At 44.2% G+C, this 21,317-nt stretch overlaps 1 protein-coding gene across 12 annotated transcripts in view; it reads left to right on the top strand.

Moving 5' to 3' along the window:
• The window catches only part of EPHA5 (EPH receptor A5), a 195,232-nt gene that overhangs the window by 156,369 nt on the left and 17,546 nt on the right, over positions 1–21,317 (top strand). For 8 of the 12 annotated variants that reach the window (XM_039550865.1, XM_039550866.1, XM_039550871.1 and 5 more), the window contains 7 exons: positions 3,498–3,563; positions 10,139–10,206; positions 11,559–11,684; positions 12,712–12,897; positions 17,076–17,137; positions 17,938–18,147; positions 19,950–20,099. In XM_039550865.1, coding sequence (XP_039406799.1) covers positions 3,498–3,563; positions 10,139–10,206; positions 11,559–11,684; positions 12,712–12,897; positions 17,076–17,137; positions 17,938–18,147; positions 19,950–20,099 — 868 coding nt within the window. The remainder of the gene's footprint in view (positions 1–3,497; positions 3,564–10,138; positions 10,207–11,558; positions 11,685–12,711; positions 12,898–17,075; positions 17,138–17,937; positions 18,148–19,949; positions 20,100–21,317) is intronic. The other 4 variants (XM_039550873.1, XM_039550870.1, XM_039550869.1 and 1 more) reach the window with 1 other exon arrangement.

Here is a 21,317-nt window from a genome sequence, read left to right as displayed (position 1 = left end):
TCTTTCCAAGTGCAGCTCCTTTCCCTGAAGACATTTCTTTCCTTCCCCGTAGTGACTGCATTGGTATCATCTGCTTGGCCTTCTGCATTCTCAGTTTTTCTCAAACAGTGCAGAGATGCACTTTAACATGGGAACGAGGATAGCTCAGCAGGAAGAGCAGGGGACTCCTTAAACATTCGTGTATTTTGGGACAAAGTGGGAATATATTCCTAGCAGCTCACAGTGTGTAATGCTGCTTCTCTGATGTTTAGAGCAAGCATGTTGACTCAGGAGTTTCTAGGTGTAGCGCTGGACTCCTGACCTGGAGATGCAGGAAGCAATCATTACCATCACTCAAGGCTGCATGAAGGATTAGAAAAATCTACCCAGGCACCCTCAAGTATTTCAGTCTCTAATTGCAAGCCTCTGAAGAACATCCCATTAGAACAGCTTATTAAAAGCAACAAACGAGACTTTCATTTATCATGATTCCAAGACTTCAACTTACAACTCTTAAAAGCCACATCTATATATGGCAGAGCCTCTCTGAATTCTATCTAGCCATTAAAATGTAGTTTAATTCCAAATGCTCTCTGGGTCATCTGCAGACTTGTGGTAAATTAATTACATTAATTGCAGGAACAGTTGCTGGGGCCCATGATATATATACATTTCATTAACCAAGCCCAGGGTTTGAAACAGTGCCAAGGGTGTTGATAAGTCCTCCTCACACAGGTTTATTAAAGTTTGCTCTCTGGACAGTTGGGTTTGCAAACCACGTAAGTGTTGTGGGGGTCACCTTAGAGCTGGAGGAGTGTTGTGTCTGTGTGCCTGAGATAACTGAAAGCAGCAGAGTTGGGCTGGCCAAGGAGCAGGGCAGTGCCAGCAGGCCACAGAGGTCCTGGAGGTGTCACTGCAGCTCCAGGCTCCTCTACATTTTCTCTGCCCATCTGCAGCCCTTTCCTTGAAGCCAGGGCTAGAAGCAGGTGTCACACCTTGTTTCAAGCCAGCTTGGGTTTTGGAGATGGTGTCGCCTCAGCACCTGTTCTTTCCCAGCAAAGGGGATCTAACGCTGCAGGTGTTTTCTCAATAACTTTCACTGTTACCTAGACATGTCATCTGTTACCCTGCAGCAGATCTGAGGGGCTTCTGGCCAGGAGCAGCCCCGACAAGCTCTCCTCATAGTCTGCTGGTTGGTTCAGTGAGGCTGGAGGAGACTTTGCAGATAAAATTGATCTATACAGTGCTTGGTTCTACTCTGCTCTCCAATATAGATCAGCTTGCTGGCTAAAGATCTTAAAACCCTGGAGAGGTCCAGGTGTATTTCATTAAACAGCACTTTAATCTTGTTCACAGCATTTGATCTTGTCTGGAAGGCTTTTGCTTTCAGCTTCTCAGTTTCTAGGAAAGCCCTGCAGGAAATGAGGAGATGGGACCTGGGCCCCTCCTAGAAACCATCAGCACCCAAATCCGATGGCCACAAGATGCATGATGGCTTTGCTTGAGTTTAACATTGGTTTGATTTGCCACAGGATTTTTGTATTTTGAAGTTTATCTGCCAAATCAAGCCATTTTGTTAACACAAGCAGTAATAAATCTTCTTTTGTCCTGACTGTTCAGACCAATTAGTAAGTTCACTTACCTGTCTGAGTGCTCATTGGACTGGAAAGTGGATTTTATTGTCTGCTGATCCAGTGTAGCTTGTTTCTAAGCGCTTTAGATTTCCCATAATGCTAAACCTCAGAGTATTTTGACCATAGGTGCACAGCCGATGGGTTTGCAGGAGCAAGGCTGCATTGAGGTACCTTTCTCTTGCACTTGAACATTTTTTTTATTCTGTATAGAATGAGATCTGAAGTGCTCTGGATTCAGTGCAGGGAACTGATTTTGTCTCAGAGCAGCCCTGTTGCTGATGAGGCCTCAAAGAGTTTTCTTTGTTTAAGGAAACAGTGAGCTCTTCTCATTTTAAGGAAGTGTTTGCTTTTCAGGTTAATTGAACAGTTGTTTGGGAAACTTTGACTTTGCATGCTGAGTGGTGTGGAGGTGTGGGAAGGTCTGGTGTCAGCAACCATTAGAAAATGCCTGGAGGAAAAGGGCCTCCTAGCAGAAACATAAGCTAAAGGGTCACAGCCAAACTGATCTTCTGGAGATGGCACCAGTTCCCTGCACTCAAATCCGGCATGGTTAAAAGAAGAAAATGGTAAAATTGACTCAAGATATGTAGGATTCCCTTTGTGTGCCTTTGGGTTTTGGATCTCTGGTGCTAACTTGGTGTTAACTTGGATCTACGGAGTGGTTTAGTGAAGGCTGATCTGCTTCCATATTAGGATGACTGAACAAGCTGGGGCATTATGAAAATAGAAAATATTGTCAATTACAGTAAGAGATATTGGCATTGCTGTTTAGAAAATGTTAGCAAGTTGTTTTGCTGATGCAAAAGGAGCTTAGAAGACATTCTTCACCAGTTTTAATTTAAGTAAGCACATAATCCAGTGTATAATTTTGTAAATCATTGCATGCCTGAAGTTATTTTGCAACATAATTTAAGGCAATGCAGTTTCAGAATGTTAATTTTATTTAAATAAACTATTTTAATGTATTTAGGCATTGTAATTCATACTGTGTAAAAATCTGACGTGCACAGAATTTTTTTCAAGAATGATATGTTGTGATGACTGAGGAGAAATGACAAGTGAGATCTTCAGCTGACTTTAACTGGAGTATACCAGCACCACTGGGCTCTTGCTTGTGCTGAAGTCTTGCCTGTTGTTTCTTCTGCACTATGTTCTTTTCCAGGATGAACTATCTTAATGGATTTGGTAACAGAAAAATTGTCTGTGCAAGTTCTTTGACAAGAATAAAGGGCAATTACTGAGGTGCAGCCAGCACTGGGTTGAGAACTGATGCCAGGCAAACCCGTAGTCTGATTAAAGTAGTGGCTGAGCAGCCTTCAAAGGCAAGCTGTGGGTGCATGGAGTGCCTCTCAGCTCACCCTATTTTGAGTTTATTTAGGCTGAATGCTCTCAGACAACTCACAAGGTCCTGCTTCCACAGATACCTAACGTGTGCTGATACAAGAAGATGCAGAAAGGGCTCTGTGAGTACATACATAAGGGTCTGCAAAGGCAGGGCTCGTATTCATCCAGTGCTTTTCCTTTTTTAAAGGCAATTGTAATTGTACCACATTCATGCTTCTGGAAAAAAGTCACTTTGCCTGCTTCAAGGCAGGTGCTTAAGTTTAAGCACATGGGTGGCCCCATTAATCCTGACGGTGGTACTCAAGTACGGGAAGCACGTGGTTAATTGCTTTACAGGACCAGGACCTAGACACTCTCCCCAAGGCATTTTTCACCAACAGTAGCATACTCCATGAAATTTTTGCAGCCCAGGGTGTTCCGGTCCATATAATAATTGTAATAAGAAGGAAGAAATACATATAAAAATGTTGCAAATGTATTTGCACCTTGCCAGGGCGGTGGGATTATTCCTTATCCTGGGCCTTTTTGTTTGCTTTTCAGTTGCTGCGATCATGGCTGTGGGTGGGCTTCTTCTCTGCGTGCTGTTGCCTATCCGAGCCTAACATGGTCAGTGTTCCCACCCGTGCTGGCTCCTACTTCGTGTCCTCCGTCCGTGTTCTCTGTGCACAGTCTGCCTCTCCCTTCCTTTCTTGTATGGGCCTGGAAATCACTTTCTCATCTGATCTCTGTACCCAGCTTGTCTATCTCAACAACTGGAAATAGCGTGACCTGAAGCAGAGTGTATCTTCAGCAAGAGCAGGGAGCTCAGGGGGAAAAACCTGCTATGTTATGCCATGATCAATCCAGGTGTCTAATAAAACATCACGTGTGCCAGACACCCATCAAGTTCTGCTTCTGGTCATCCAGATGGGCTGGGGGGGAGGTGATGTGCCCCCAGAGAGGAGGCAGGGGGAAGGCGGGAGTGGAAAGGTGTTTAGTGGCATGTGACATGCATGTCAGTGGAATGCACTGTATGTCATCGACATACATGTCAGTGTGTGACATACACAGCAATGACATGGTGCTGCTTGCCCACGATATGCTCCAGCAGCATTGGACATATCTCTGTGGGTGTCCTGAGGTGCGTGTCCATGCTGCATGCTGTCCTTTTCTGCCACCATCTGGGCTGCCTCACCACTTTCTGCTCTCTCGTACTCTCCCCTCTTTTGCAACTAGTCAAAAGAGGGGTGATTTTAATTTCTGTTTGTTTGACTGGATACAAGTTGAGTTACTTCTCAAAGAAGAATCGACTGTAATATTCATGTGGGCAGAGATTTTCCTAAGCCTTGTAAGAAACGCATGTAATCACCATCCCCATCAGATAGCTGCTTGAGACCACAGAACTTCTGAGACATCCCACATGCACTGTTAAGCTGGGAAGGTTTTTCAGCATAGCTGGTGAAAGGTGTGGAACTCTTTTGCTGTGTTTTCTGGGGGATGCTGAGGCTTTGCATGGTGGTAGCTGAGTCATGGTGCAGTCCCTTGCTGTGGGGTACAGCAGTCACTAAGGTCAACCATTTTGGGGTCCTCTGGTGCTGTATTTTTATTTTGATAAAGGCGTGAACCAAGGAGGAGTTTGGACTTTGGATTTGGTTTTTATTCCTGATGGAGCATTTTTGACTTGGTTTTTGTGACTTCTCAGTGCTTAAGAGCAGAGTTAGCAAGCAAGGATGCTCAGCTCAAAGTGTGTGCCCGAAAAAAGTTGTTCTGGTATGTGGGCCACTGTTTTGGCAGTGATTGCTCTGAAAGAAAACCTCACAGTACTTCTATTGTCTGCTGTGGCACCAGTGCACGAGCAGTCCCTCACTGCAAGTCATGCTTCAAATGTCCTCAGCAAGGCCCCCAAACAGAGCGTGACAGCAATGGAAAATACTTCTCAGAGAAGACCAGGATTAGACTGGATGGCTATGAAGACAAGAGACTCACAAGGAAGACTTGGCTGACCTGGAAAACACCCTCTGCGGGTTTCCTCCTAAGCTGCAGGGAGACTAATGTAGCAGCAAGCTGGGAGGGGGAAATGGGAAGAGTTACTTCAAGGCACAGATGCCATTGGCCGTGCTGTCGGAAGGCACGACGACCTCTTTGGAGAGATTTATGGAAATCACTTCAGAGGGAGCTTCCTGCAAGAGGGGAAAACGGTATCTTGTTCAAGTTATTTTTAATTGTTCTGGTGGTGTTTTAGGAAAGCAGGGAGTCATTCAGCGCAAAGGCAGGGAAAGACTAAAGGCTAAAAATACCACTGCTGGATTTGTGAAGCTTCCTCTGTAAGGGATCCAAATTAATCAGCGGTCAAAGACAGGATCACACAGTGTAGAGGGGGACAGCAGTGCTGGGAAAGCAGCTGAGAAGACTGTGAGCCTGCAGCCCTTTGGAAGGGAATCTGCCCAGTTCCTCTCAGGCCAGCCATCTACTGTATCTGTGGACTGAGCTGAAGGTCTTTGCTTGTTGTCACCAGACCTTTTACTGCTCTTTTGATCTTCTGCAGGAGGAAAGTGAACAGAAGAACAGAAAGCAACTTCCAGTGTAGAAGCTGTTCTGTTTACACCAGTCCCTTGAGTACTACCTGCTTTTTTATACTGAATTTATTCTAGGATTGAAGGCGGCAAAGGCAAATGCTGAACACAGACTTACACCACTAGTGGTAGGCTTTTGCTTCTGGCTCTCAGTATTGGTGTTGTTTATCAAGGATAAAGCTATTTACTGAACAAGTTATTGTCTCCCCACACGAGCTGAGGCAGCAGGATCTTGGCCAGATGGATAGATCCATGTTTGTTTGTTCCTCTGCATGGAACACGATCCTGCCCTGCAACATGTATGCAGCTTTATTACTTTAACATCTTGGAACAAATAGTCTGAAATAAGCACTAACCCCTTGCAAACAACAACCTTGCAGTCCTTGCAAACCTCCTGTAAAGTGACAGCTTGAGATGGGTTGGAAGCATTCCTCTAAGTTGATTTATTGTAAAAGATATGCTTCTGAGAGAAGGTCTCACCCCTGAAAAAAAAGTGGTGGTTTGTCTCTGTTTCAGAGAAGTGTATATGCTTCATTTATCTCATATTTAAGAGATTAAACACACGTATAAATCTCTGCAAGACGGGGATGGGAGATTGCATGCTGCTTCAGGGCACAACCTGCTCGATGGTACTGACTGCACCTGGGAAGGTGAAGTCCCTTTCCTCATCAGGGATGTCTCAATGCTGTCCCCACCTGCATTTCCAGTCATGCCTTGACTGTGTGCTGAAATGCTTTGGCCTATGCCTGTAAAAAAAGTGGTGGAAAGATTTTTTGCACATCACCACCTAGGGCTTCACATCCAAGGTCCAGGTTCACAGTCCCCTGGCCGTGTCTCACCTTGTGACCAGAATGGTGGCCCTAGCTAGGGAGATGGAAACTCCTTCCCTTGGGCATTCTGTGGTTTTCAGGGGAATGCCTCGAGTGGCCAAAGGGCCGCACACAACCCAGCAAGGGTATCCTGAAGCACAGGGCAGAAACAAAATAATCTCCATCAGTCCAGGGAGAGCATGCATCTTCCTGCCTCACTTCTTGAAGGCTTTTTCCCCGTGAATTGGCTTCTGTCATGCAAGGTAGTGGGCATTGGTTTCCCAGCTGGGTTCTTCATCTTTCTACCTGTCCGTTTTATATTTTATAAACCTATATAGGGATCATTTTACAACTTCACTTTTATAATCTGCTCCATAAATATTTTATGAGCTGCCTGCCAATCTGCAAGTAGTTTTTAAATAAGACATGATGCCTTAAGAATATTTAAAGTCTCACTTTTCTTTTTACCTCTGATACTTTTATTGAAAAACATAGAGCTGTGCAAGAAAGACATCTGCTTTCTACATAGAGAAACTGGGACAAATCCACAACAGGAGTAAATTAATTGAGATTCAGGTGTGCTGCTGAATTACGTTAACTCCTTGGCTGAGTGTCTCCAGCTTGGTGGGAGATGAAGCAAGTGTCAGGATCTTTATGCTTTTGCTGTGCGTGATATAGAAAAGATATTGGAAATCTATGGTTTGTACAGTGATAATAAACTAGAGAATGAGTCTTCCATCAGAGCTTTTGACTCACAGCTTTGCCAGTAAATATTAAGAGCAAATGCACATGCAGAAATGGATTATTTCACAAACAATTGAGAGCTTTTTTTTTTCCCCAAAAAATATATTGCAAAGCCACAATATTTAGATACTTTGATCTGCCAGTAAGATTAACGAAGTGACTCAGGACTGTTAACCTGAAATTGCAGATTTTTATGGGATTTAGTTGGGAAAGAAAGGAGAAAAAAATGCCTGTGTGTGTTACTTAAAGCTTCTGAAGGTCAAGAATGGAAGAAGCGCGGTTTAGCCCCAGTCAGCGTGGACTCTGGCCAGTTAGAGAAAGTGTGCAAAGGGCACAAGTGATGGCAGGTCTTGCAGCAAGCTTTATTAGTGACACCCAACTGTTGCTTGACAGTCACAGTCACTAGCCACTAGCTGCCATTTCACTTTGATGTGTCTTGTCAAGGCTTGTTTTAACGATGCTTCGGGCGTCTCAGAGCCTGATGTCGGATGCTAATGTGATGTGCTGCTGTATGTGTTACCCAGCTCGAGAGAAGGGGGCAGCTGCAGCCAGCTGGTTTGCACTGGCCCTTGGAGTGTGCCTGTGGGCAGTAAAACACAGACCATTGTGCATCAAGGTGTGCTTGGATCACTGTAGGCAGGGAACAGCGTGTTTCTGTCTCCTCCGTATTTATGGTCCAGGAATCAGGAGATGCAGGTCATAGAAAGGATGATGTTAAAAAAGCATTTTCACAGGCAAAGTGCTCCAAACCTGAAGAAGAGAGAAGGGCACTTGCTCCAAAAGGAAAACAGAAGAAATATCGGATACGTGCATTTGGTAGAAGGATGAATTGACACATTTGTGTATTTTTAAAAGGAAAATTGTGTCATATGCCTCCATCTGGAAAAATTAGTTCTGCAGAAAACTGATGTAACTTTGGCAACTTGCAGCAGAAAAAATTGGGGTTGCCAGAAGTGGGACTCGATACTGAGATTCATCTCTGCAGTTTACTTAATTAAAGGGGAGGTCATATGATGAAGAAGAAGATTCCATTCTCACTGAGGGTTTGTGAACACCAGAATGTGCTTTGAAATGAGCCTTACTCACACGGTCTCCATGTACACCTAGTGCTTAGGTTTTGAGTTGATTATGCAGGACGCTATCTCAGGAAATGGCACTGCTGCTTTAAGAGCAAGGCAATGAGCACCGACATGCAGATAACTGAGCCACATCTCTGGGCACCTCGGTGCTGTTCTTGTGGGGTTTGCATTCAAAGTGTCATGGTCTCAGCTTGATTGCTGCTGCTGAAATCGTGCCCTGCATGGATAACCTGGCTGTTTATCGAGTGCAACCTGTTTATCTCCCTGCCTGTGTCCCCTGACTGCCTGCCAGCCTTCCCTTGTCTTCTTGGTCCGTTTCCCTGCGCTTGCACAACCTTTGCAATCTCTGTTTTTCCTTCCTCTCCCTGTGGCACAGGTCTCCCTTTGTCCCCAAGGTAAGCTTCCTCTTCCCTGGAATAGCCCCAGAAGCTCATGTGGCTTTTCCCCTCCTCAGCTGTCCGGCATCCAGCTCTGCTGGGTCCAGCTCAATGGTGGGATCTCATTGTGTCCGGGCTTTTGTTTATAACCCCGATCATTTCACAAACCCAGTGCCAGAATCCTATAGCCAAAAGGCTGCTTGGCCCCTTCATCCGGGTAGACAGCAGTTCCCTGTAATAGGACTTCATGCTGAGGGCATGTTTCATGCAGATGCCTGTTACTGCCTCCTCCTAATTCCTGCTAATCATATGCTCCTCCTCGCTGTGAGTGATGCTGGAGTGCTCACATGCCCCTAGCTCAAAAATCACGGAAGCAATGGGAGAGAGGTTTCTCAGCTTTAAGTGGCTTTGTAGTAGCCTGAGGCTTTCCATGAGGTGTGCCAGCTAGTGATTCCAGTGCATGCTGGCTGGCTTGTGGGTGTCTGTTCCAGGTTTTTCATTCTTCCAAGCAGTGTCCTTCAGTCTCATGTTCATGCGGTTTGCTGGAAGGATGATCCGGTTCCTGTATCCAGTTATGTTATCAGGAAAGACGAGCATATACATGTGCATCCTACATACCTCATCCCATTTTTTTAAATGTATGTGTGTGTATAGGAATTCTTCCTGCCTATGCAGTTATCCTGGGGCTTCCTGGTTGTTGATGTGAAGCAGATCTCAGAAAAGCCACCAAAGCAGACGGTTAATGCTAATGCAAAACTATCACCTAGAAAACCAATGGGAAGAATGAAGCTGAGTCAGGGAAGGGCAACCAAAAATTAATAGGAGGATGCCCTGGAGGAGATGTGACTTCCATATGACTGTGGTTGCAACTCCATGGTAGGATTCAGCACTGTCCTTGCACTGTCTGGTGCTAAGGTGTGAGCAGGACAGGTCAGGCAGCGTGCCTTCTTCTATCTTTATTCTGCTGGGCAGCGGGGATTCCATGAATGGCAGCTCCCTTGTGGAAAGACAGGAGATGTACACGAAATGCTGTGCAGAGCCAGTGATATGTAGGAGACCCCTGAAGACAGTGAGGCAACAGGTTTGGTTTGGCTTTGTTTTAAGCCATTATTTTGCATGTGTATAAGGTGTTAATGTTTACACAAGGCCATTTTCTAAAATAGCATAATTTGAAGTTCTGTGCAAATGCACAGTGCATGAAGGGGAGTATACAAGACGTACAACACAGTACCTGCAAAAGCTCTGCAATCCAGGAGATTTTGTTTCTGCAATTCTGATGTTTCATCCCATTCCTCTTCCATTGTCCTTCCTGTTCCTGCTTTCTTTTCTTCTGCGTAATAGCTGCATTAGATGTCAGGTAGAGTGGAGATGTTCAGAAGCATCTGTGGGATTTGGAAACACAAGTCCAATTGAAAATCCACGGGCCTTGAGCCCTGAATCCTGTTAGGGAAATTGCTAGTTTGATGAGCTAAAACTGGGACAGCAGCAACAGAGCCACTAGAGAGGTTGGATTTGTCACTGCTCTGGGTTTTTGTGCATTGTGTGATTTGAAGTAAAGAATGGAGTTCTGCCATACCAGAGACAAAAATACTCTTCTGTTGTGTTTTTTTTTTTTCCCAGGCGATGTGGCTATAGCAAGGCTAAACAAGATCCAGAAGAAGAAAAGATGCATTTTCATAATGGCCACAGTGAGTAAAGAGCAAATGTACATGTGTGGGTTTGGCTTTCTGTGGTAGTGAGAAATTCAACTGAGAGGTGGTTTTCTGGAAAAAAAAAAAAATCTGGTTTTGCTGGTAATTCACAAAAGAATTGTTTGTGCAGTAGGTCCCCACCCGCCCCTGCTGCAAGCCCCACAGAGAACTGAACGTGTGCTGAGCTGTTCACACCTGCATGTTTGCAGCAGATATTTCTAGTGAGCCATTTTGGTTTGTTCCTTTGTCTTTGCTGTGTGAACAAAGATGTTACTAGTTTTTCCTGGTCAGCACATAGCAACTCAACATTTTTGGGGTCTGGACACATCAGTCCAAAATACCTGTTTGAAAGCCTTGCTTCACCCCAGCCGGTTGTGAGGACCCAGCCCACTGCTACTCTTTGGCTTGGATGCCTCTGCAGAGGTGTGAGGAATAACACCTATTTCATGCACCTAGGAAGCTTTCAAAAATGCCATGTTAATGCCCTTGAATAGAAAACCCCTCTGCAGTGATGCTAGAAAGTAAATCTCGTGGTTGTTATCAGTCCTTCTTTCATCAAGAGCTGTGGGATCTAGGGATGGGTAACAGTGAGGTGCCTTTTGGGGTGGAATAGGCAAACATATTGTGAGTGAAAGTCAAATTTCCATTAGTGCTATGTAATGAAGGCAGCAGGAAGCAAATCAATTAAGAGCCACAGTGTAATGTAGCTGTCTCATTAGACTGATGAGCAATTCTTCATGTGAGTAGCCTTAATGATTGTCAAAACAAACTTATAATATGGATAATGAAAATACTTTTTCCTCTCTCAAGTCCTGGAGAAAAAGCCTGCTATTGATTATATTTATACTGATACAACCCACAGGCTTTGTACTGCAAATATGCAGTTCTTTTAAATCTCAGTAACTCTGTCTGAAATAATGTGGGCGATTGATTAGCTGATGTGTGACTGGTAGGGCATAATTTATTTCAGCTCTCCATCAACCCCCATCCATCCAGCTTGCTTTGCAAGTTACTCCTGTGGCATTTTGCTTTTTATACTTTTCCTCCTGGTGTACCCTCTCCAGTTCCAGAAAGGGATCTTTTTCTACCAGACACCGGACCAACCCATTACAGAGCACCAAGAGGGATTTTTAGCTGCACATCATTCAGCTGAGCACTGCTGTGCTTCTCTAAATATGATGAAGTTGCACCTATGTCACATGCAAACTAAATGTCATTTTTCAAGAATGATACGCATTTTCACCAAAGAAATAAATTTCCAGCAGAGCAGAGTGCAAGGGACAGGAGTGTGTAATGCCCATTTTCTGTGATGTCATGTGCCATTAAATGTGCTTAATTTGTGTTTGCAGTTAAGCTGCCTGGAGTAAGGACCTACGTTGACCCCCACACCTATGAGGACCCCAATCAAGCTGTCCACGAGTTTGCTAAGGAAATTGAGGCGTCATGCATAACCATTGAAAGAGTTATTGGAGCTGGTATGGAAATGCATTCCATTACCCTTAGCAACATGAGGTGTTGGCTTTCTTAACATGAGAGATCTGTGAAGGGCCATGGAATATTTGAGCTGTTAGGTACCCTGGAAGTGAAGGTGAGCATGTTCCAGCTGAAGTTTGGGACAGACCTGTCATTGTCAGCAGTTTTGAAATTCAGGAGCTGAACTGAAAATGTCAGAAAATGGTCGTCATATTTGGATCCAGCTGAGCTATTTCAGTGGACGCTAAGGGAAAGAAGTCACTTAATTTTCACATTCTTTTTACCATTTTAACCTTTTTATCCCCCAGCATTAAGGTCAGTCTTGAAGCAAAAATTAAGAATAAGAAGTCACCTGGGACATTAAAAAAGCACAAGCCAAAGTCCAAAGCTTTAAACTTCCTTGGTTTAAAGAAGAAACTCCCATTTTGTTTCCAGTAAAGCTGTTTGTTTAGACTTGCATCCAACCTTTGGAGTATTTTCTATTCTCTGAAATTGTGGGTTTGGACGTAATTTCATGTTCATCAGAAAAAAAGTCCATTTAGGTTACTTTTTGGAAAAGGTAGTAATAAAATTGTAAAGAGTTTATAGTCTATAAAAATATACGTTACAGTGAAAGGCTGACAGCTTTCCATCTGTGTAACTTACCAAAGGCAGGTTAAGAAGCAAGTGGTTTGAGTTTACAGCTATCTGCACAGGACAGTGCTACAGGATGTGACAGGACTCTTTCATATAGTAGACAAAAATACAAACTGAGAAAAAAGCCCAGTGGAACATAAAGCACAGCTCTTTAAATATAGGAAAATTACATTTTTACTCCTAGTTTTCTTGTGCCTATGAATTACTTGGCTTGTGGTACAGTGGCTGTTTGAGATGGTCATCAGTGTGATGTTCAGCAGTCCATATCCATGAATGCAGGGCAGCCCATCGTGCTTTTCATCAGCCAAGGCTGTGCTGCATCCTGTAAAGAGAGGCACATCGTGTGTTCCCTTGACGTGGTGTGATCCCATTCTTCCTGATTTTCCTCTGAAGGTGAATTTGGGGAAGTCTGCAGTGGGCGGCTGAAGCTGCAGGGAAAGCGTGAGTTTCCAGTGGCTATCAAAACCCTGAAGGTGGGCTACACAGAGAAACAGAGAAGAGATTTCTTGGGAGAAGCAAGCATCATGGGGCAGTTTGACCACCCCAACATCATCCACCTGGAAGGTGTCGTCACAAAAAGTAGGTACAACTTGCTGTAGACTGCTCTCTCTTTCTCAAATAAAAGTGAACTCCCCTTGCCTGAAGCGTTGCACTTGATAGGCCCAGCCAGAAACAGGTTCCCTAACACTGTAAAGGGGGTTTGTGCCCAAAGTTTGGTTTTCAACCAGCCAGAATGGATAGATAATAACTAAAATGATAAAAAACTTCAGCTGCCTCTGGAGAGCTTGCCTCACCTAGGCATAATATGCATGGGCTAAGAGAAAACCCTTCTTCAAAGGCCCAAAATTAAATGAGACAGAAATGGAAGATGGCCAGCCTCATGCAATGTGTGGGTGATGGGGACAGCAGCAAGCCTGGGATGTCTGAATGCCAGTGGAATGCTCGATTCCTGCCTTGCAGGTGGTTCAGCAGCTCATACCACCTGCAAAATGCAAGAGCATTTTCAACACAGCAACGCCAGGCCAGCCACTAAGTTTTCCAAGTAGGCTTGCCTCTTATTTCTGCCTTTATTTGTTTCCTTTTGAAACCATATCATCCTCAAGGTGAACAAAGATGTGCCAAGTAGTGGGAAGTGATTTCCCTGGCAGGTACATGAGGAAGATTTGCTACCAAGAGTCTGGGACAAAGGGGAACCCATCCCACACCCCATGATGATTTCCAGCCGTCATATTTTGAGAAACTACTGAAGCAAAGCCCACAGGAAGGTAGTACTGAGCCTAGTGATCACTCCCATGGTATGCAAACAAGAACAGAAGGTAGCTGAAGTTTTGCTTTCCAGAAGCAAGGAAGAACAACGGGACTGTAGGTGTAGATGACAGGAATGTATAAAACCACGATTAAAAGCAAGCTTCCCCTGGGATCTGCTAGAGATGCCCCTGATAATAGCTGCCCATGGTGCTGGCATATGGGAGGGATTGAGGGCATCCCAGCGCAAGAGTTACTGAGGTCTGACTGCTCAGTTTGCAAAACAACCTTCTGTAACTTTTCCAGCCCAGTTCTTGTCCAAATTACTGTATGCACTAAAGATAAGGGCAGGGAAAGGGACAGCACATCCAAATGTGCTGAGCACAAGACTGTTGGTGCTGTGCTGAGGCCCTGGAAAATGTGTAGAGCTGTTGTAACTCATCCATTTTAGAGCCTTGGAGGATCTACTTTATTTGCATCAAGGATTATTTTGTTGAACTACTCCTTTATTTTAAGATGTATTTTAAGTGAAGAAGCACCAACCTCACAGGTGTGAATGGCTGTCTCTCCTCTTGTCTTCACGTTTGGTAGTGTCAGAGTTTGCTTAGCTATTGCTGTTCAGATGGTGGCATCTGGGGCCATGTGCTGCTCTCAGTACCATTTGTCAGTCCTCAGAGGAAGCATCTCCAACATTAGTTCTTTTTCAGAGCTGCAGTAGAGGAGGTACAGAGGCTCTAGCTGTTTGTCTTTGTAACCTCCACAAAATCAATGCTGTTTTGTAATCAACAGCCTTTTCTTGCCTTTTTCCTTGAAATTGTATTTCCTAAAACTTAAAGAAAAGAGAAAATAACCAAAACAGATTTCTCCCAAAAATTTATAATAAATATCAAAGTCTCTTGGGGATACGTTGTGTAACCCTTAATACATAAGAGGTCCAATCTCTAGCCCTGCAGGGATGTGGAATATTCGGCAGGGTGATGATTATACATCCATGAAAGCTGCTGCTGGCATCGGCTTGAGTCTTTCTGGCTGCTGGGGCCTCAGGGGATGGTTGGGAATCTCACTTCTAGTGAGAATGTGCCTCCCTAGCAAGCTGCCTTTTATATAAAGTGGCCATCTGCTCCAAAGGCTGTGGAAACACAGGGAGCTCTGCTTCTAAATTGGACTTGCAGCAACTGGAGTTCAGATTCAGAGAGTTATATGCACCCAGAGCTTCTCATTATCACAGTAAATGTTTGTTTACTGCACTCAGAATTTTTTTCCAGCAGACATCTGTAGCATCTTCATAGCTTTTTCCTTTTCTTTTACATGGACCAAAACAACCTTTATGAATTGCAAAGTATTCTGCTCTCTCAAAGTATTTAATTTCTTTTACTCTTCAGTGTCTTAGTCATTGGCCTTTTGTAGAATCAGATCTTTAGGGTAGAATGTCTTTTCTGCATCATGATTTACTTTGGAAGTAAATTAAGTTAAATTAAATTAGGCCATTTTTAATTCTGAATGAGAATATCGTTATATTTAACTAATATAGTTCAAATGCACACCTTAGTTAATTTGGACTAATCATTGTTGCCTTGCAGACAAACCCTTAGCTATTTCTGCTTTACAGAGGTAGTGACAGTTTTCATTTGCATCCCATCTGGTTGCGCTGATGCTGTGCACATTGCATTAATACATTGACATGAGTGCCATCAACATACATTTTATGGCCATGTAACGCCAGCAGGAGGAAGCCCTGGTGACACAGAGAATCAGCCCAGCACTTTGGAAGGGCTGATGTTTACTTTTAATTTACTTTGTTGAAAGTTATCTATTTGTGTCCTTATTTCCATGCTCTTGGATATGGGGCTGATTTATTCCATGACTGCTGCCAACCTGCAGCAGTCAGATAATGAAACATAAGTGCCAGAAATCCTACCTTTTTTCCCTCTGATGGCATCCAAAGGTCTGGAGGAGGTCCCCCAGGGTGGTGGCATAACACGACCTCATCCTCACTGCAACACTGCCTTGAAGTGTCAGAGATAAGGAATGCCATCCTACAGTTGGGTGTTTAGCATTTAAAAACAAAAAAGTTTTTAACATTTGAGATATCCCTGGGGTTTTCTTCCCTGCAAAGCCACTGACATCTTTGCCAGCCAATACCAATGGCCCCCAAGATCTCCTTCCTCCATCCAGCCCATGTTGTGCGTAGACAGGTGACTGTCATCCTTAAAATGGGGCCCGTCATTTCATTTGGGATTCAGCAATATTTTTCATGGTCCCAGGGTGCATTTCTCATATCAAAAGCAATATTTTGGGCAAGTTTCAAGCTTGGGCAACAGCTGTGATAGTAACTTAAAAGAGTTGAAGAAGCGCAGGTCCTTCATGCTGCAAAGGTAGTATTTGCACAGCAATGAGTATTTTGATTGACAAGTTCACAATTGCCTTTGTTATGTACATAATTAAGCGGTAAATTAGGCAAAATAGTTAAGGTAATCAAAAATGGGAAAATTAAGATCTATCTAAATGGTAGGACATGCGTTGATTTTTAGTATTTACCTTCACGTGCATGTTATGACACACGGCAGCTCTCATTGATCATTTCTATAAAAGACATTTACAATGCACTTTACAAATAACTGACAGCTCCTCTTTTGTCTGTGCTGTGTGCTAGCTAATGGAAATTGATTTAAATAAAAAATAATTTACATGTTCTTCTAAGATTTCATTGAATTTACAAGGGCTGGAGCACACCACAATTATTGCTACGCCATTGTGGCAAGCTAGCGAGAAATTAGATATAAGAACTGAGCAAAAACTATATATAATTATCGTTAAAATGACTCGGGCATGAAAATTAATCAAACAGATTTGGAAAAACATTATTATTCCTGTCAACAGTAGGAGACCAGGTCTTTTGTTAAGAACTTTGATTTCCGCTTGCACTCATTCCATACTTAACTAGCTTTTGTTCTGCAGCGTAAATATTCCTTTTCTTACTTCCAGATTTGTTTACAAGGGTAGTCACATGGAATTACTTGAATTACAGGGAATGCAATCCCATCCTTTCCTGGTCTTGGTTTTGTTGGCTACCAAGCTCAAGCTTCAGACCATCCTTGTTGCTCTTGTTGGGCTCCTGTTTTTACTTCAGGGTGTGAAGCTTGAGGGAAGGGTCCAAAGAGGTTGCTGTGTGCAGTTTGGCCTCTGCAAGCTTCCAGCTTGCTGGTGGAGACAAGAATAAGGTTGCCTGGGTTCAGCTTGCCACCTCTTCCTCAGTCATCATCTAAACATTTTAGGGCTTGGTACTCCACCCATAATATGGTATTACTTTTTCATCCCCTCCTCCTTAATTTCCCTGCTTCTGTATATATTCTGGGAACAGCTCTTGTCATCCTGCTGGGACAGCAGTGTCTTGGTGCAGATTTACTGATGCACGACTGTATATCCACATGCAGATGCACTATTAAAAGACTTTCTTATTGCTCATGTTTTTTAAATAAATTCCTAACAAACTAATGCACTTTTTTTTACAGGCAAACCAGTAATGATAGTGACTGAATACATGGAGAATGGCTCTCTGGATACATTTCTAAAGGTATTGCTTAGATTCTTTCTCCAGGGGGACCTAGGGACTTGGTTCAGGTTTGGGTTCTTTGTAGATGGTTAATATCAATGAAAATGTTTTCTGGGTGTTGGTACTGTCTGGAGGCAGGAGTAGCTCAGTTGTCTCTTTGATCTGCATTTACACAGCGTCATGAAGGACCTGGTGCATGCAATGATACAAACAGGTAGGAATAAATTGGAGGATATTATGTTTGTTTTAAAAGGCAGTTGACTGCGTGGAAGGTATTAACTTATCGTGCAAAATGTCATGTGGTTCAAGAGCAGATCCATACTGCAGCGTAGCAAACTTTGACTTGTCAGAGTTTTTCTATGAAATGTAAGAGCTAGAGAAGGGAGCGTGGGGGAAGTGGTTAGAAATGCAATGTGGCAACATGGGGAAGAGCCCCTACCCCCTCAAGTATTCATGAATCCCGGCAGGTAGATTTCCATGCAGGTTGGTGCCATTCAGTTGCCTGACTGAGAAACAGCCCAACTCGGTACTCTTATACACGTGTTCACTCCCAGTCACAGTCTCTTCATGAGTCACCAGTAGAAGCACCTCACTCCTTGATCTCAAGTTAAAAGAGCTACATTTCCTTAGCTTTGTCTCTAGAGATCCTAATCTAAACAGTGAAACTTAGAAATGCTTCATGGTCAGAGCATGAGAGTAATGAATTATTAATTTTCCTGGTTGCCTTCCTTGGAGACTTGCCTTTGCATTTTTATTCATGCACACACAATGCTGAGGGTGCAGAGGCTCTCAACTCATCAAGTGTCTCCTTCCTTTTGCAGAAGAATGATGGGCAGTTCACAGTCATCCAGCTGGTCGGGATGCTACGAGGCATCGCGTCAGGAATGAAGTACCTGTCTGACATGGGTTACGTGCACAGAGATCTGGCCGCCAGGAATATCCTGATCAACAGCAACTTGGTCTGCAAGGTGTCAGACTTCGGCCTCTCCAGAGTCCTAGAAGATGATCCTGAAGCAGCATACACAACCAGGGTGAGTTATGGGGATACCAAACTGATTGAGCTTAAGAAAAATTTATTTCTTGCCACATTTGGTGTTCAGGCTCTCTAGCAAAGAGGTTTCTACAAATCCAGAGCCTCTAAACTGTGCAAGAGGGTTTGATCAGGTGATAACAGTTAATCGTCACCAGATTAATTTTGCAAACGCCTTTAATTTATAGTGGGGATGGCCAAATAACACAGAGCTTTACTAATAACTCTTAAGTTTAAGTTGGGTACACGAGTCAAATAGCAAACTTTGTGAAGTTGCCATGCTTCCAAGCTCTACTCTGTCCTCTTTGGTGAATACCAAAGGGAAGAAAGAGCAGTTGCTTTGCTCAGGCACCCATCCAGTGATGTAAGCCATGGTCTTCTGAACAATTTGACCCTTTCAAAACATTAGTAACTGTGTAATGAATGCCCATTGCAAACAATGCACATTGCCCTCAGCATTACCCTGTTGAGAGTAATTTCTCCCAACCCAAGAAAGAGCTTCTCCAACCTCAGTGCTCTGCCCCTGGCTCTGCCCACATGGCACTGGCACTGAAGAGAGGGGGCAGGCAAGACCCAGTCTCAATACCACAGGCTTGGAGAGAGGCTCCAATATTAATGGCAGTGATTGGCACACCTTGGACATGTCTTATTACTGTGTTTTTCCAAGGGTGTTGTTTTATGGCTAGTGGGAGCTGTCTTGAGTCATGTTCCCAGTTCCTGTGGAGATCTTGGAAAGGCCTTTCAGCTTGCGTCAGTCATGGCCCCGTGATGGGACTCAGTGCACAGCTGGACTGGCACTTCCCTGCAGGCAGAAGGGCTCTTGGCCAGCGCTGCTGCAGCTCCCATGTGCTGCCATGTGCTAATTGGCACTGCTGAGAGTCTAGCCCTTCACTTAAGGCATGTGCTGATGGGCTTGTGAATAAGTAATTATGGGAAGAAGACACTTTTAAAAGTTGCTTTGAAAATGTGTTCCAAATCCTGTGTTTTTCCAATAACAAACACTGTTAGAGGGCATTCAGGGAGACCTTCCAATATTTAGCTCAACATGGAAAAGAAGGGACTTCACAGTAAAATATTTTTTGATATAAATCAAGGGAGACAACTCTTTAAACCCAATGAGAAAAGTATTCCTTAATCCAGACTCTCCTTTCCCTCCCCTTTCCCTTCTCAGAGCTGATCTGAAGTTTGATTTCTAAAATGATAGAAAGGAGAAAAGGAAATGCCAAAGCACATTTGACAGCTGTGGCATCATTTTCAGTCCCACAGCAGAGGCCAAACAGGCTGGTCTTTGCACACACAGATTTCTGTGCCTGCTACACAGATCTCTCTGCAGGACCAGGAGCACATAAAAAGAAAAAAGAAAAAAGAAAAAAAAAAAAAGGGAATTACTTCCACAGCAATTTGCATGAAGCCCTCATTAGATCAAAGTCTTCCTCGGCTTCAGAACTGTCTGTTCCTCCCCCGCTCGCTCTCACAATTGGAGGAACTGTATTCCCTTACCAACCCGTGCAACATAATTGAGATGTTGATCCTATACATGTCCCAGCATTCAAACAACATTCAAACAACAAACCTTCAGGACAGCCAATTAGTAGGCAGCCTACAAATGCTTATGGGCTGAGATAATGTGGAAAGGGGCCCCATGCTGTCAAACAGATTTACTTTAAAATTCGATGTCTCTTTCCAGAGAGAAAATAACATCCCTTGGTGCTCTAAGAAGAGCCATTTCAACTTTTTTCGCATGTTCTCTGCCCTCCTCTGCAATCTGTTTTTTGGGGTTTTCTCCATTTCTTTTCTGTTTAGGGAGGGAAGATCCCCATTCGATGGACAGCGCCTGAAGCGATCGCCTTCCGCAAATTCACGTCAGCCAGCGATGTCTGGAGCTACGGCATTGTAATGTGGGAGGTGATGTCCTACGGCGAGAGGCCTTACTGGGAAATGACAAACCAAGATGTAAGCACGTGCCAGAGCTGCTGTGTGATGGGACTTTGAGGGCTCAGCATTCATTCTGCAATCAGAGAGGCAGAATAGGGACAAGAGGAGGAGAGCTGCTGTAAAAATGGCTTTGCTCCCCCATGCCAGACAGAAATGATCCTCCCGTTTGATGCTCTTTTTTTTTTGCAGCAACCCAGAACAGGCTGTGCACAGAGGGAAATGTGTCTGCACGGAGGCAAGCCTGCTTCCCCCAGCAGACTGCTGGAGCTTCACTAATGCTGTTAGGGCTGGAGCCTGTCCCTCCTCTGCTTAATGACAAAGGCCTGCCGGGGGATAGATGCTGATAAACTGGCAGCATTTCAATTGTGTGCTCAAACCCCTGCTGCCACGTAAAGCAGAAACTCAAGAGAGTCATGGTAAGGGCTTTGTTTCCCAGCACAAAGGCTGGGTGATTTGATCTAGTGACAGCAGTCCACAGAGCCGCATATTGGTTGTTCTTGCATCGCTGATCTCAAGAGAATAGTTTTGCTCCAGTTGTGAACATCTTGTAAGTCTGTGCTTACACAAGTTCTCATTCATTTGTACAGTACCCTTCAAGTTGTGTCCCCCTGCTCCTGGGTTCCAGTGCCCCCTTGAGCCTCTCACCTCGAGGCCACCCTCTGAAGCATCTCCAAACAGGGAGATGCCTGGGAATACTGTCTCCCACCTAACTGCAGCTCTAATCCCAGCCTGGGTAAGGATCTTTTGATCCTACTGCAGGGCTGCATTCTACCCTGAGATCACCATCAAAATCTGTGCTTGTCTAAGGCTGAAAACATGTAAGCCTGGGGTAGCCAGATTTTCTAGGTCTCTCCTTCTTCTTCACATTCTGAGAATGATGGTTTTTGAAGGCAGAGAATGGTCTGAGAATGCTGGCTAGTCATGAGGTCAGATTCACCATGAGGTATGTGGGGCAGCCCTGCTACCTGTGAAGATCCTACTGCTGGATGGATTTCCATGGGTTTCCTCTGGTCACACCACCTGGTGTTCCATCCTTTCTGCTTTTTTGTGCAGTGTTCCTTTCAAGTGATTTTTTGCCATTTCACTGGCAGCAAGGGCTCTGGCTGAGCTTTCTGCTCTTCCTGCATTTCGTTAGCGAGTAACATCAGTGGATGTTACTACCTGCCATGCAGAGCTGCTGTTCTCATCTCACTTTGAGCGCAGGCTTGGAAATGAGCAGTACCTTTGAGACGGTCA

The sequence above is a fragment of the Corvus cornix genome, chromosome 4, assembly GCF_000738735.6.
Source record: "Corvus cornix cornix isolate S_Up_H32 chromosome 4, ASM73873v5, whole genome shotgun sequence".
NCBI classification, from domain to species: Eukaryota; Metazoa; Chordata; class Aves; order Passeriformes; family Corvidae; genus Corvus; species Corvus cornix.
This window is presented reverse-complemented; position numbering and strand designations above follow the sequence as displayed.